Source organism: Acipenser ruthenus, chromosome 8 (genome assembly GCF_902713425.1).
Source record: "Acipenser ruthenus chromosome 8, fAciRut3.2 maternal haplotype, whole genome shotgun sequence".
In the NCBI taxonomy this organism is placed as follows: domain Eukaryota; kingdom Metazoa; phylum Chordata; class Actinopteri; order Acipenseriformes; family Acipenseridae; genus Acipenser; species Acipenser ruthenus.
In genome coordinates, this window is record NC_081196.1 from 3,783,934 (window position 1) to 3,800,785 (window position 16,852).

Below are 16,852 nucleotides of genomic sequence, written 5' to 3' on the forward strand. Positions count from 1 at the left end.
TAAAAAACTTGATCTTCTAGGTGCTCAAAGCTTTATCCACTAACTGTAGGTCCCGCATAGTCCACAAATATATATTAAATAAACAGACACACCTGCACATTGTCGTGTTTTCAAATCAGGGGCTGCCAACCTTGTCATTTTGTTTTTACTGACATACAGATTTACAGTGGTCTTTTTTTTTTTTTTTACAGACATCTTTTTAATAGAAACAATAAATAAAATAAAATAGGATAGTTTTGTGTACTTTCTTTAGGTCTGTTGTGTCTACAAACTTAAATAATAATATTCAGATTTGTCAACTTGAGGGCGCTAGTAGTGAATGACATGTGTGCTAAAATGTCAGAAGAATAAACGTTCTTTGCTTTTCTTACTCCTGTCTCATGCTTAATAATTACTTGCCAGGTCACTACAAGGTCTTATTTACTTCTTATGGTCATACATGGACACATTTGCAGATTGGAACATTTGCTTCGTTAGTCTGAAGCTGGTGCAGTTTTAATAGTATTTTTGATAGTCAAATCCATTCAGAATGTCTAGACAATTCATTTCTTACGTCTGTTTTACAAGGTTCATCTGATAAAAAATCTTGTTCTGATTCTGCGGTGCTGTGGAAAAGCCAATATATTAATGGCAACCTTGACAAGTGTAGGAAAACGTGGTTCTCCGCTAGGTGTGGACAACAGCAATTTTGTGCCAGTTTTCATCAGCTGCCATATCCCGTCTAAGATCCTTCAAGTCAGTCACATTTTACTGTATAAATTCAATCTAGGCTATCCAGCATATTTCCAGTAACAAAGCATCGCAAGCTGGATGATGTCTCCTGAGCTCGCTTTGGTTGCTTGGTTGAAGAACATGCGTGCTAATTCAGCACCGTAGAGTTAATTGGCATTCTATACTTTTCACTGCCATCATATAAGGTGTATGTCATTCGAGCTGACTGGCAAAGCCGTAAGCAATACAAAATATACCTGATTTATTTCGATAAAAAAAAATATTTATTTACGTTTTAGTGTTAAAATGTGTCATTTTTTTTACTGACTGGCCTTAATAGATAGTTGGCAACCTTCAGTCAAATGCAGTTTAACGTGGCTTACTTCTTTCTCAATCGTGTCACCGCTCGAAAGTGAGCGAGACAGTAAGTTCCGGGTCAGGCAGTTTGATTTTTGTGAACACACGTGGGATACACTGCCTCTGTTGAAATGTCAGTGAGTGAAGTTCTTCCAGTTTGCACTCAATTCCTTATCTGTTTAAAAAAAAAAGAAAACCTTTGCACCCCCCCCCCCCCCCTGCGTTAATCTGGCCCTGGCAGTGGGTGTTGCCTTCTCGAATTACAGAACGTGATTCGAGGGTATTTAAAGGGCAAGCTTTGAAAGGCTGCTTGTTGGAAGCTCCCTGTGCATTGATAACCTAGGCAGATAGAAGCTGAACAGCAGGTGGGTACTGTACATTTGCACTCTGATTTTTCTGTGTTTTTCTCAGTTTACATGATTTGCTTGGATGACATTGCACTATTGTTTTTATGGGGGTTGTAGCTATTGTGTTTGTTAATAGTGCTTGGAAATGTTTATATAGACTGTCGATTAAGTTTTTTTTTTGAGAAATTCACTGATATTAAGCATTTACTTTCTTTACTTTTGCATACAGTAATGTGTATGTACATAAGCCTACACATTTGGTAACAGGCGTTTATGAAAAATGTTTGTGTGTATATACAGTATATAAAGTTTACACATTCCAATGGAAATTTATAATTTCTGGAAATTTCTCAAACAAATTATAGGAAAAATCTTTTGTAGCAAAAACTTTTGTGGATGAGGAAAAAAGTGATTATACAATATAATAGAAATACAATTATTTATTATAGTTTTTTTTTGCAAAACTCCAAAAAATGCTAATTCAAAAGTATTCATACTCTTTGATGCTATGATAGTATTGTCTACAAATTTCAACATGATAATGCAGAACCTAATTCTAGAAAAGTCTGTCTTGTAAGTGAACATTCTTAGAGTATGAAAGAGTTAGGCATAGGATGATTTGCTGTCATTACCAATAAGTCAATATGGGAAAAAGTAAAGAGCTATATGAAGATTTATTGTCATAAAGCTGGAGAAGGATACACGATTTCTAAGCATTTGAGTATCCCAATTTCAACTATTGTTTCTGTTAAAGAAGGACAATAATCATGGTACAAGTGTACAAGACTTTAGTGGTTAGTATCAAATGTTTCTGCTCTTTGCAATCTACTTTTACATGGCGTATGCTGTATACTACATACATCTCCCACTTTTTACGGTTAATCCATGGGATATTTGTCTGAAGCTCTGTTGATGAGTGGGATGTGTTGTGTTGGCAGGCTACAGAAAGTATGTACTGTAGTCCAAACAAGTATCTATAACCTGCCTCTCCCTCTCTCCCCACCGTAGTTTAAAAAATGGATAACGCTTTTCATGATCTCTATGAGGACAAGGTGCGACCCTACCTTGATTTCATTGATTCCCTGCGAGCGCTAGGTGTGGATCAGGACCTGCCGTTACCCACCATCGTGGTCATTGGAGACCAGAGTTCTGGGAAGAGCTCCGTACTTGAGGCTCTGTCTGGTGTATCTCTACCAAGAGGTGGTGGTAAGGAGACTTCCACTTACAGCTCTGGTGTTAAATGAGGGAACAGCGTGTAGCATTGTGGAGACACAGGCGCAAACTGAGGAGACCATGTTTTGCTTCTTCAATGGGGATTCTTTTTGTAATTTTTGTAAGGTTCAGGTTTTCTCAAAACAGCATCTGTGTGGTGTGTTACCGTGATCTTGCCCTGACTTCTTCAAATGCCTACATAGTGCGGATTTTCTGATTTTTGTTTGAAGGGCTTATGACGCGATGTCCTCTGGAACTGATCCTAAAAAATGTCAAAACGGATGAATGGAAAGGGATGATCGCTTACAAGGACTATGAGAAAAAGCTTGGAGACCCCTCTGAGGTGGAGAGAGAAATTAAAACAGGTGAGAAACCTTTAGCAAAAGTGTTCTGGTGTTTCTGCACATGTGTTGCACTCTTATAACTAAAACAGAGTGCACTCAAAATAGAAAACAAATACAATAGGTTAAATTGACAATTTTGCTTCACTAGGAAAAATATTTAAGTTACTGAATAGGAGAGACAGCTATGGCAAAAAGTTATGCATCACCCTATAGAATTAACACATTTTGCTTCATTAGGTCAAATGAAGCCTGCTGAATAATATTATGTTCACAGATTGAATTACACGATGAATCATTGTGTGGCTTCTTTGATTACATGTTAAATAAAATATCTAAATTATGTTCATATATATATATATATATATATATATATATATATATATATATATATATATATATATATATATATATATAATGTACAGGTAGTGAACAAAACATGGAAACACCTGGGTAAATGAAGTATATTGAAAGCAAGGGCTTCCACACAGGTGTGGCTCATGTGTTAATTAAGCAAATAACATCCCAGCATGCTTAGGGTCATGTATAAAAATGCTGGACAGGCCTGGTTGCCTATAATTATGGCTGCAAGAGGAGACCTCAGTGACTTTGAAAGAGGGGTGATTGTTGGGGCGCGTTTGGCAGGAGCTTCAGTGACCAAGACAGCTCAACTTGCTGATGTTTCACGAGCAACGGTGTCTAAGGTGATGTCGGCATGGAACTCCGAGGGAAAGACATCATCAGTAAAGGGCAACAGCGGGCGGAAGCGCATACTCCAGGATCGTGTTATCCGTGCATTAATTCGAAGTGCAAGGCAAAACAGGCGAGCAACTGCAGATCAACTGACTGCAAATTTCAACCTGGGGTGCGAGCAGCCAGTTTCACAAAAAACGGTCCGCCGAGAATTCCACAGAGCGGGATACCATAGTGGCCCAACACCCTATTAATTGACTTTACATTGGGGTTTCCATTGTTTTGTTCACTACCTGTATGTGTGTGTATTGAGCTGTTTAGCTTTTAGAGAAAATATGGCTTGTTTGCTTGCACATTATTTTGCATTAGTGTGCTAATTCTTTGTTTCATTTCAAGTGGTGCAAACTTTGCACTGGAGCAAATGCTGTTTTGGTTTTGATTGGATTTGAATGAATGAATCTGCTTTGCTTAGTGTTTAAATACTCCAAGCTTGTTGTATACTGCTTCAGTGCAATGGGATTGAAATACAAATCCTATGTTTTTTTGTTTGTTTTTTTTTTTTTTAATGGGTAGATTGCTGAATGTTCAATATATATATATATATATATATATATATATATATATATATATATATATATATATATATATATATATATATATATTAGGGCTTTAAGGGTTTAAACGGTAAAAATGGATTTAAAATATTTTCGTTTAAAATTTGTATTATACATTTAAACGCAACTTAACAGTAAAATATATTATCAAATTATTTTTGCATATTTTCCGAAAAGATATGTTTCCCTTTCTATGGTTTTCCCCTTTAAGGAAACCTGACCTGTTCTTCCACGTGATCACTCTAATCTAAGTCTTGCATAAATTAAGGACAGACCAGCTTCCTGCGTTGTTGTGTATCTCCATGGCATTGTCTTTTTTCAGGTCTTATAGGGCTCTATGGAGCCCGTGTTAACAAGAGCACGGACGGAATCACGGAATCAAAATAATATTAACCTGGAATTAAGTGCTGTATGAAAAAAAAGCATTTGGCAGTAGAGCACTAAGCTTGAGATTGACATATATGAAGGGAAAATGTGAAACTAACTCCTCACATAGACTGCTATTACAGCAGTCACTTTGAACAATACGATCCCAGTGTTCACACAGAGAAGATTTATGGTAGTGAAACCATGGGCATAGCAATATAGAATTGATCAAGTTCAAAACTAAAAGTTATGAAACATGCCCATCGGTTTGCTTTGGATTGCCCCACACCGCACTAAAAAAATAAATAAATAAAACAAATACAACCCGTTTTTAAAGTTAACAATACTATTTTTCAGTACAATTAGATAAAACAATACTTAATCCAATGAAGACGAATGCAAACCAAATGGAAAAAGTTGAAGCCTGTAGGTTTACGGTTTTGTGTTGTTCACCTTGCCTGCGGTGTGCATAAGTTAACGTAATTACATTTTTTTTAAACGGCAAAAACGTAAATCAGAACCCTAGTCTTAGTACTGTACATTATTTCAGTAAAGTGAATAGCCTGTGTGATTAAGGCACCTCACGGCTCCATTCACGCCACAGTAAAACACTGTAACAGTAACATATTGGAAATGAAAAACATGTAGCTACTATTTATTTATTTATAAAAAGAACGACCAATAATATATCTGTTACAAAGTGCTCACAACTTTTTATTTGTCCATATTTTATTGTGTGTGTTCAACATGACATCTGCAATTACAGAACAGCTTTTAATTATTCAAGCGATCTGAACAGAGAAGTCGTGAAAGAGAAGAACGCTGGGAAATGAAGTCTTTATTTTTTCACGTGAATGCGCAAGCGCCGTTGTGAAGGGGAGGGACGCTGGGAACGAGTATTGTATCAGACAACGGCTTTGATTTTTAATGAAAAAAAATAAAGGTTTTGGGTTCTGGACATGTTTTTATTTCCTGCCAACAATATACAAGTGAATGAAACTAAAAATGCAGTCTTGTCACTGTGTTTTTAATTTAAATAGTTGTTTTTTAAATGTTATTTCGATTTTGGATACACACGCTTTTTATGGAGCTTCTGGAGAACGTTGTAAAATGACTATGAATGTGTTTTACGCTATTAAAATAGATTACATTTTAGTGCTAATTTACAGTCCTCCTTTATGCTTTTATGTTTACCATTGTTTGTCTTTAAGTTGATCTATATGGTACGCGCTTTGAATAACTTACCGAGGTTAAAATATGACTTAAAATATTGGAAGTAAAATCTAAAAATATGAAATGAGTGAAACATTAAATTTATGGCTGGTTAAACGGTTAAACGACCGGATTAACAATGGGTTTAAACGTGTTGTCAATTAAACATAGATTTACAGCCCTAATATATATATATATATATATATATATATATATATATATATATATATATATATATACACACACATAGTGTAGCGTGCAAGGGGGAAGGCAGCAGCAGGGCTGGTAGGTGACGTAATCACACACGAAGACATAAGCCCGATATACGCTCCTTGCAAAGGGAGCCGGCTCTTTTGTACAGCTGTATCGGCGCTATGCTGTAGTGCGAGAGGTCCCGGGTTTGCGCCCGCCCTCCGTCTGTGTGTGGATTGCCTCACCCTGTGTGATGCGCCTGCCTGCGTTAACTGAGATCGCTACTATATATATATATATATATATATATATATACTCACTGTATTTTTATAGAGGGCATGGGCAGTATTTACTGTAAATAGGCAGTTGATTAAAAAGAGTGGGGGGACTGTGCTGCCACCAAAAAGAAATGATGGTAACTATGCAAGGTCTGTTTGTCAAAATGTAAAAAAAAAAAAATCAGATGATGTTTAATAAAAAAATATGTATGTAGTTAAAACATGATGTAAACTGTTATTGCTATGCATCTATTTGAGTTGTTGTATTAATGTGCATCTGTAATAAAACAACATTTGTGAAAAATAAAACAACATTTTTTAAAAAATAAAAAGAATTTCACAGGCTGTGTTATTATGCAGTTTATTCTACACTGTTTCTGTCGATCTCCACAGCTCAAGATACTGTGGCTGGCAAGAATAATGAAATCAGCACTGAGCGGATCACTCTGAAGATCGAGTCCAGAACGGCTCCAGATTTAACCCTCATTGACCTGCCAGGAATAGCCAGAATTGCAGTGGGAAGTCAGTCACATGACATAGAGAAGACAGTAAGATTTCAACCACATCCTGATACTTAACAAGCACAGATCACATTTAATTAAACACAAAACCAGTGCAGGGTGCAATACCATGCATCACCACCGAGCTACATACCAACAGTGGCATGATTCAGGGTGTTGCTCCTTCAGCAGGACACTAAAACAAGTAACACTTTACATGAAGTCTCTCTAATTACTTCTTTATACTAGCTGAGGAACAAATGAACCGGCTTTCATCTCTTCTTTTAAACATGTGCCCAGCTCCAAATTGGCAATCAATGAATCAAAACTTCATTTCTAAGAAACAAAACCACAAAACACAGTCCCTGCCACAGTAACGAATGCACACGTGGTATAAAGTACCTCTTTAAGAATGTTTTTCCTCAATCTCTGTCTACTTTCAGATCAAGAAGTTAATCAACTCTTACATCAAGAAGGCAGAAACAATAAACCTGGTGGTCATTCCATGCAACACTGACATCGCTACAGCTGAAGCCTTACAAATGGCAAGAGAAGTGGATCCTTCAGGAGAGAGAACTCTGGGTACTGTTGACATGAGACATGAGGCTTAACCTGTGACTTAAACAGCTGGTTTCACAGACCCAAATTAGTACTAATCTTGAATCGTTTTACCTTAAATAACATTAGGCAGTCCAAGAGACTGTGTGAAACCAGCCGGAAGAGTGTTTATCAATGTTCCTTCAGGTTTGGGAATGTTGTGAATAAACAAATGAACCCACACTAAAACAGTGTGAAATAGGTTTCATGATAGAAATAACGGTGCCCTTTTGAATGCGTCTCTCCTTGTTCTGATGGATTCACAGCTGTGCTAACGAAACCAGACCTCATAGACAAAGGAGCTGAAGAACAGGTGAACAAGCTGCTCCGGAATGAGCTTGTCTTCCTGCAGAAAGGGTACTTGATTGTCAGGTGTCGTGGACAACAGGACATTGATAACAAGATGTCCTTGTCCGAAGCCCTTAAACGGGAAATGGAGTTTTTTAAATCCAATAAGCATTTCAGGTAAAAACTCCATCATGCTTTTAAAGTTTTCAAATGGTTTGTATGAGAGTGTGGATGGATATGTTGGTGAGGTTGTTTTGCTTACAATAGCTTTTAAAGAGTAAGTAGCGAGGTTCAGAAAAATATAGTGCTACACGCCCCCACATGTTGCTCAAACTGTTGAAATAACGTACCTGTCGTTTTTCTTGTCATTAACATCCGGACAACTTTTTACATTTAAAGTCTGTTTCAAGTCTTTCTTCAAAATGTCAGCTCTAGTGGACTGGGGTTTCAGATCAGGGGTGTGTCCTCTCTAAATCACTACAGGAAGAGCTATTAGAAGAAGAAAAAAAATACAGGCGCTCTACTTGTGTTCCGTACGACATCATGGGTCGATATTGCAATGTTACCTGATTGACATAATCCTTGCAATATGGAGGCTGTGTGGTCCAGTGGTTATAGAAAAGGGCTTGTAACCAGGAGGTCCCCGGTTCAAATCACACCTCAACCATTGACTCATTGTGTGACCCTGATCAAGTCACTTAACCTCCTTGTGCGCCGTCTTTCGGGTGAGACATAATTGTAAGTGACTCTGATGCATAGTTCACACACCCTAGTCTCTGTAAGTTCTCCTTGGATAAAGGCGTCTGCTAAATAAACAAATAATAATATCAACTATAATAATAATTAAGCACACAAATGTAATAAATAATGATTGTTTGGGTAGCTACTGAAGTAACATTTGTTTTTTTCAGTTTGTAGGCATTTACCAATTGTTTCCTTTGAGGGTGTTTGTGTGAACTGGTTATGAATATACAAGATGAAGCGCTTGTTTGACCATTATCGCTGTCACATGCTTTAGTGTGAGTTGGCCACAGTCATGTTATTTAGCTAAAAATGGCCTAGAAAACACAGGGAAACGTTTTCAAGCAACACGTAGCCATTGTGTTTATGGTAGTTTTTGCTTTTGGAGTTGAACAGGCATGGCCTGTCAGCATACAGATCAACAAAATGATTGATTTTAGCCTCTGTCCAAACCGTGAGGCATCTTCTGTGTAAGTAGCCATCTTGATCAATGAGTCACATGCTCAAAGAGTCTTTACCGATTGGCCAAAGACAAAAATTACTGGAAACCCATTACTCAAAGTAAAACCCAGATCTATCCACACAGGGACACATGCTTCCTTGTTTCTCAACACGTTTCGTTGAGCGAGCTGGGATTTAGTGTGTCCTGTATGACTGCACGTGATCACAAACATACTGGTTTCCCATTAGCAGCGACCAGGGAAACCTATTTATTATATGTCAGATTCGCTCAGTATTTGATGTCTGTTGTTCAAGGCAACCGCTGGCTGAGAAGCAGGCAACTGTGCCCTGCCTGGCAGACAGACTCACGAGTGAGCTTGTCCAAAAGATCAAGGTAAGAAAGCAATATATCGAAATACATGTGGTCCCACGAACTAGCTTTTATAGCTCATCCATGTCTTCAAACACTCCATCATAAACTAGATTATGTGCAAAAGTGTAAGAAAGTTTCTGTGGTGTTAAGCTTACGGGGAAGGTTTTAGCCAAACCCTGGGAGCGGCCGAGGACAGGTGTTGTTTTCAAGATTGAGGCATTCACATTTTAAACTGTAAGACAAACTGGGAAAAGTATGGAATGCAAACAAACTGGTATGATAAAGACACATGAAACTGAATAAAATGACATTTGTGTTATATGTTTTTGTGATAGTAAAATCCAAATGAACGAAATTACAAAAGTTACAAACTACACTAGGATTACTTTCGAGACCTGGGCATACCAGTAGGTCTTACTACAGTTACAAAGCAAAAAGCAATTGTCACATTATTTTCTTTTTCTTTTACAAAATACGTTGCTAATTGCAATTTCCAGTCCTATAATTTTAACAATTGCTTGTTTTTTTTTTCTGATGACACTTTTTATTCCTTTTCAAACAGAAATCCCTTTCTACAATTGAATCCCAGCTTCAGAGTAAAGTTGAGGAAACCAACCAGGAACTGGCATCGATGGGAGACGCACCATCTGATGATTCCGAAAAAAAAAGCTTCCTGAGCAATGTAAGTCCCTGGACACTGATGCTGCTGAACAACCAGTATATGCCTGGCATGGCAGTTCATGTGACATTAAAACCCATTGAAATATAATCTTATAAATGCCAAAGTCATCATTTTAAAGGCAGCAGATGAAGCCACACATTGTAGCACTGCAATTAAGAAAACTCAAGAACCTTCTAACAATAGGTGCCATTTCAGTGCAAATTTCACACCGCAAATTGGAATAAAATGAATAACCAGCACTCTGTTCCCATGCCATGTGCATACAAGGAATATGATTAAGATAAAGATTAAAGTTTTCATTTTCTGAATTACACCTTAAATGTCCCTCCTGTGCTCAATGTAAATAGACACCCACTATCCTACAGGCCCTTCCTCGTAGAAAAAGTTATTTACTACCGACATTGTGTCTCCAGCACTATTAATAATAAAGTAATAATGTGCAATATATTGTATAACAGTATTGATTTTATATTCAAATTGTTTTACATTCTTTGTTTTTGAAGATCAGAGAACATTGTGCTGCAAATTAGTGCATTTACTACTGTAGCACAGCACAATACTGACTAATCATGCAAAAATAGTTCTCGCTGACACTTTTTAAAAAATATGTTTTTATTTAAAAAAAGATGTTGTATAATACACCTTATATACATGTATATACATGAAGGCTGAGATACTCAGCAACAGGTTATCTATCTATCTATGAATTTGCATGTGCGCTGATTGTATCAATAAATTATTGAGAAATTAAAAGTTCCAGTACTGCTGCAATGTGAGGGGTTGAAAAAGTGAGGGTGATGTGTAAATTATGCCTGTGATTTGATTGCATTACCAGGAAGATTAAGCACTTTACCTAAAAAACCGAACCCAGTCATCTAATGGTATCTCTTATGCTCATGATTCAACCACAGAAAATAAGAAAATTCTGCAATGACATCATTGCCCTGGCATCTGGAGATTTTTCCCAGGATTTTGTGAGTGATTTGAAGCTGTTTCCCTTTAGTCGAGAGTGTTTTGAGAAGTGGCACTGCTATCTGAAAGAGCAGGAATCTGATTTAGAGAGTAAGTATTAATTTGAGTTTACTCAGCCTTGTTGATGTGGACCTGCATACAATGACATACTGTGACTCTTTTCAAAAGCAATACAAAGATTCAACAATGGAGCCGTGCAGAGCCATGCTACCAAGTATTTAGTTGAGATCTGTAGGCATTCCTGATACCTAAGGGTAAGGCAGAGAGTTCCATAAAATATTGTTATCACAAGCAATACCAATATGTGCTCTACATGTATGGTCCCTCTTTCTTCTGTTGAAGATCTGTTGGTTCTTTGCTTATTTTCTGTTCTTCAATTTGGAATATACAGGCATTTCAAAGTCTACAGAGGAAGCCTCCAAAAACAGTTTCATTTTTGACAGTGCACTTGACTAGACACTTATCTGTGTCTCTAATTAAAGTTTAAAAAACCATTAGAGTTAACACTCCTTTTTGAAGGTTGTTTTATTTTTGTTTAGTTTTTTTTTTTATCTGGGGGATTTGTCTGTAAAAACAAACAAAATACAGGAAATATCAAATGACTGTTTGTTCCATAGCTAAGGATGACTTCCGTAACAAGGTAAAAGATAATGTCGAAAGCAGCTATGGAAGACAGTTGCCAGGATTCTTACACTACGGAGTTTTTGAATCTTCAGCCAAATACCTTATCAGGAAATTAGAGGAACCTGCTTTGGAAATGCAGAAAGAAATTTCAGGTAACCACTGTCCTTATTTTCTTTAAAACAAAACAAAAAAACAACAACATTGTGGTGTTATGATATTACTCCAAACACATATACAATATTACCCTGATATATATACTGTATATGTTTCCAGATAAGGTGAAGTCTGTGCTTACCGAATTGGCTTATAAGCACTTTGCTGAATTGCCCAAATTGCTGAAGGAGACAAAGGTAAGGAAATTTCCAAATTCCAGAATCCCTTTTTTTGCTTCTCTTTTGAGCATCACTTTTATCACATTTCTGCTCAGTTTGAGGTGTTCGATTCCATTGTTGCCTTATTGCTGCAACCCGCCTACCGATCAAGGGCTGCTCAACGGGCAGCCTTGGTCTTGCTGTCAAGCTAATTGCCTGATGAGGTCTCCAAACCTTAGCAGCAGTTGCCAAGCTGAACTTGTCGGGCACCTGACCAGAAGTGGTTAGTGAAGCGCGAAGAGGTAAACTATTAAGGCAACTCACTGTGGGTTTCGAACCAAGATCAGCAATGAGTAGGATTCAAACCACAGTGGAATGGCATTCAACACGGGTTACTAGGCTTCCCGGGAAAACTGACATTGTTCCATTTTCAGCCTTCATTTTTGGTCCCAATCAGAAGCAGCACATTTTTTAAACTGTCACGGTTTTGCTATTGTATTTATATAATTTTTTTTTAAGTACAAAACTATCAGTGTGCTCAGCAAGTTAACAACAAAGTAATTTATTAGGTTAGCGCCACTCAAAAATAAAATGAACAATTTTATGGATTATTTGTTTAATATGTGTAATTCTGATTATGTGCAGATCACATGTTTAAATAGGAATAGCTGATCTCTCTAATCTGACTTTTTGTACATTTAACTTGCTTTGATTAGAGGATAATAGAAAGAAAGAAAGAAACGAGTTGTTATGATTGGCAATAAATACACCCAATGTTTAATTTTTTAATTATGATTGTGTGATTATATACTTTTATTTGGCTTCAGAGTTGCTAAGGCATCATGAATTGAAGAAGATGTTTTATTCCAGTTTTACACTCTGGAAATCTGGTAACCCTACTTACAACAGCAATTCTTTTAGGAGGTACAATAAGCCACTGGGGACCCAACGAAAGACACATTTGAAATAACCTATATATTTAGTTAAAACTATGTGGAGATATGTTTTATAATCAAATCATTAAATAAAGTAAGACACCTAAATTCAGCATTTATCTTTTAATATACCGGTATTATGCAATTAACCAAAGTTGCCTGTTCTTTTGTAAAGTGTATTATATTTGACATAATATGCAGTATTGCTAATGCAGAATTTAAGATAAGAAACATAAGCAGTATTTGCAGAGTCAAGTATTGTTCATGTAATAACGTCATTGCAATGTTGTCTTAAGGTTATAATTGACAAAATCCGTCAAATGCAAGAAGATGAGGCCAACCAGATGATAAAGACGCTCTTCAGGATGGAGTCAATGATTTATACACAGGATGCGATTTACAGCTCCAGGGTGGAGCTGATGGAGGACACAGAGGAATACTCTATGCACGATAATAACAAGGGTCTGATGAGCACAGAATCAGTGGTCTCACATCTGACAACCCATCTGAAAATCTATTACAAGGTTGTGTATGTTTTTCATATTTATCTTAACTTCGTCTTTATCTTATTAATAGCAGGGGCTCGACAAAAGGGATTGCAGATACACAAACATTCAGGGAGTCTTCTTCACCAAACAAGTCTGGGGAAAGAGACCATCACCAATCGGCCTCTAGAAACGCAGGGCACACACATTTTTCAGGATTTTTAGCTTCAACAGGCTTTTTTTGTGAATTCCCCCTTTTGTGTGATTATTGTATCGTCCTGTAATTCTCTCTGATTCTCACTGAACAGATTGCTTCCCATCGTCTTGTGGACCTTGTGCCCATGGCTATCAAGTACTACCAGATGCAGGAGTCGGTCACCAAGCTGCAGGGAGAGATGTTCAGTATTCTCCAGATGAGGGACCTGGTGGATGAGCTGGTGGAGGAGGAGGGAACTGCAGCAGAGAAGCGCCGAACTTTCATAGAACGTCGAGAGCGTCTGAACAAAGCACGCTTGGCTTTGATCAAATTCTAGTCATGGAAAAGAGAAAAAAAACAGCAGATATTATTCTGCTTGGTTTAAATGATCTGTCTGTTTACAGCACACATTCCATACACTTGAGTGACTAAATTCACATATCTCCTATATGCTGTTAGTTCACAAGGATTAGCAGAGGAAGTGGGAGTGAGTGGTAATGTCATCTCAAGTTGCATATTCTTGAGAAGATGGTTAAATTAGACAACGGCACCTTCTCCATGATAACACAGTCAAGATATATAAAAGACACTCAAGATAATAAACACAACAAGAACTGGCTGACATTTTCAAGGCTACCTCAGCACATGACATATGAACACATCTCAATTGGGGTACACACACACACACTTTCATTTAATTTCTGTGTGTATGTATGGTCATTGAGAAACCTGAACATTCTTTTCCTCCATGCTTAAGTATCTCTCACCATGCAACAACATGGGCAGACATTTTTAACCATTTTACAATTCTCTTGTTATAGTAAAAATGAATAATAATAATATAATAATAATAAACTTTATTTTATATAGCACCTTTAAAAGCAACATCTCAAAGCACTTTACAAACAAACAAAACAGAAAATATAAACAGTCATAAAAATGCCTTTCTATAAAAGTAGGTCTTTAAGCTAGATTTAAAAGCATTAAGAGTGCTTAATTATCTCTTCCCCTGTAATCTCACACACCACCAACAACTTGTCTGTCTGGGGAAACACGATAAGATCTTGTTCCTTTGAATTTCAAAGGACCCTTTGAGCTCGGGTGGAAGACCCTGGTTTTCAAGGTGCTATTTCCCCCATATAGAGCAGATTTGGGCATAGGTGTTAAAAACAGGATCACACCCGATACAGTCAGGTTCCCACAGACAAGGTGTCGGGCTTTGACTGGGTGGGGGGCACTTAAACGTAACCAACACCCAGTAACAGGTCGCTTTATCATTGGCTAGTACCAGAGACGGGAGGGGAACCACCCTGTGTTAAGGGGTATTTAACATCTTGTAAAGTCGTAAGAATTTTGAATCTCTGTTCTGTGCTTGGGACATGATTACCTGCATGCATTATAATAAACCTATTCTTAATTGAAGAAAAGGACTTTGTGTATTTTCTAAAGAAACATCGGAACTCACTTTTAAATCAACATCAACACTGTTTTTATTCTTAATAATTCTTTAACTCATCCCCCTCCCATAGCAATTGTTTGAATACATTTTCTTCACTTTGAAAGATCCCTGATAGTACAACACTTTAGAGAAGTCTTCCCTAGCGGATGGCACCACATCGGCTTTGAAGAAGTACTTAAAAACAAAGGCTTCATGATTTAAACATAAAGCATGATTCGCACTGGACTAAAAATCAGGTGTACTCAGAGTTGGTCAAAAGCAGCGGATGTCCAGTGTCCCAGATGTGGATTTGTTTTCAAGGAAAGTCGGTAAATTCAAAATGAAATGCAATGTGGTCAGAAAGGGTGCTTTGTGTTCAGAGCGACAGCGTGTGGAAGCGACAGCGTGGGAGAAGTACAGTCGTGGACAAGTACAGCGCAGTTAGAAGCAGTTTGAAAGCAGATTGACAGCTGCAGAAGCTAAACTGAACTTCCAAAAAAAAAAAATAATAATAAAACATGGTCTTCAAGCCAGTAATCTGTGACAACTGCATGATGTGGGAAAACCGAGAAAACCCAACAGAGCTGAAGCAAGTTTGTGTAAAGTGCCGCACCATCCAGGACTTGCTGTCTGTTAGAAATGGAGCTGGAGGAAATGAGACAGCAACAGGAGCTTGAGGAACTGACACACCCACAATTCATGGAAGTCTGCACCCCTAGCAGACTGAAAGCCACCAGGGAGATGGAAGAGAGTCGAAACAGCTGGGTTCAAATAGGCAGAAGCAGGGAAAAAAAGAAACTTTGTCAAACACAACCACCAGAAATCCAGACATACAACACATTTGAGCCACTTCAACATTTAGATGACCAAAACCAACATCAAGAGAATGAAAGGAACAACATCCAGGGCCCTATAAACAGTGCTGGCCAAGCAGCAAAAAGAAGGGAGGTCATGATTGCTGGGGACTCCATACTGAGAAACACAGCGAGTTCAGTTCACAGTTTGGACCCCCTTACTACAACAGTGTGCTGCCTTCCAGGAGCCTCTGTCAAGCACATCACTGAGAACGTGGACAGGCTCCTAGAACGAACAGGAGACAACCCGGTAGTAGTCGTCCACATCGGTACAAACAATATTGGAAGAGACAGGATCCCTGCAAAACAAATTCAGAGAGCTAGGAAGGCAATTAAAAGACAAGACCAAAACTGTGGTATTTTCTGGGATACTGCCGGCACCTTGCAAAGGACCATATGGACAGCTGGAAATACAAAATCAAAATGCATGGCTGAAATCGTGGTGCACACAGGAAGGCTTCAACTTTCTTGAACATTGGCACACATTCTACAACAAGGACTATCTATATAGGTGGGGCGGACTGCACTTAAACAGAAAGGGAACCAATCTACTCGGGGAAAGGATCCTTGAGGAGGTCCAAAAGCATTTAAACTAGAAAGGAAGGGGGGAGAAAACAAAAAAAACAGAAGGGAGACCACATCAAAACAAGGGCAACAACACAGGTAAGACAACTATTAAATGTATTTATCTTAATGCTAGAAGTCTCAGAAACAAAATGTTAGAACTTGAAGCTACTGCACTAACAAGTAACTACGATGTGATAGGTGTTACAGAAACTTTGTTATTAGTGGGTACACACTGTATAGGAAAGACAGGCAGGACAGAAGAGGCGGAGGGGTAGCGCTATACATAAGAAATGGTCTTGAAGCCCAGGTGTTAAATCAGGACAAAGAAAACAATGCCGAATCTATATGGGTCAGAATAATGGACAAAAATTCAAAGGGCATAATAATAGGAGCAGGCTATAGAAATGCGTGTAGAAAAGGAGAAGCCATACTAATGGGGGATTTCAACTTCCCCTGTATAAAATGGGAAAAGCCTGTGGGGAGCACGACGGACGAAATTGAAATGGTGGAAATGACAAATGACTG

At 37.9% G+C, this 16,852-nt stretch overlaps 1 protein-coding gene across 1 annotated transcript; it reads left to right on the top strand.

Moving 5' to 3' along the window:
- Window positions 1–1,328: 1,328 nt before the first annotated feature.
- On the top strand, window positions 1,329–14,869 carry LOC117972977 (interferon-induced GTP-binding protein Mx-like). Its single transcript, XM_059028097.1, has 13 exons — window positions 1,329–1,433; window positions 2,424–2,621; window positions 2,858–2,992; window positions 6,717–6,871; window positions 7,267–7,405; window positions 7,687–7,885; window positions 9,206–9,284; window positions 9,826–9,945; window positions 10,857–11,007; window positions 11,535–11,693; window positions 11,815–11,891; window positions 13,084–13,311; window positions 13,581–14,869. Exons 2-13 carry the CDS (start codon window positions 2,432–2,434, stop codon window positions 13,803–13,805), a joined length of 1,857 nt encoding a protein of 618 aa, XP_058884080.1. The 5' UTR covers window positions 1,329–1,433; window positions 2,424–2,431; the 3' UTR covers window positions 13,806–14,869.
- Window positions 14,870–16,852: the final 1,983 nt, after the last annotated feature.

Excerpts from the sequence above, each read along its gene's own strand:
- LOC117972977 (XM_059028097.1), top strand. The coding sequence starts at position 2,432 with ATGGATAACGCTTTTCATGATCTCTATGAGGACAAGGTGCGACCCTAC. Across the intron at positions 2,993-6,716 it reads GGAGAGAGAAATTAAAACAG|CTCAAGATACTGTGGCTGGC; the intron begins GTGAGAAACCTT and ends CGATCTCCACAG. Across the intron at positions 7,886-9,205 it reads AAATCCAATAAGCATTTCAG|GCAACCGCTGGCTGAGAAGC; the intron begins GTAAAAACTCCA and ends CTGTTGTTCAAG.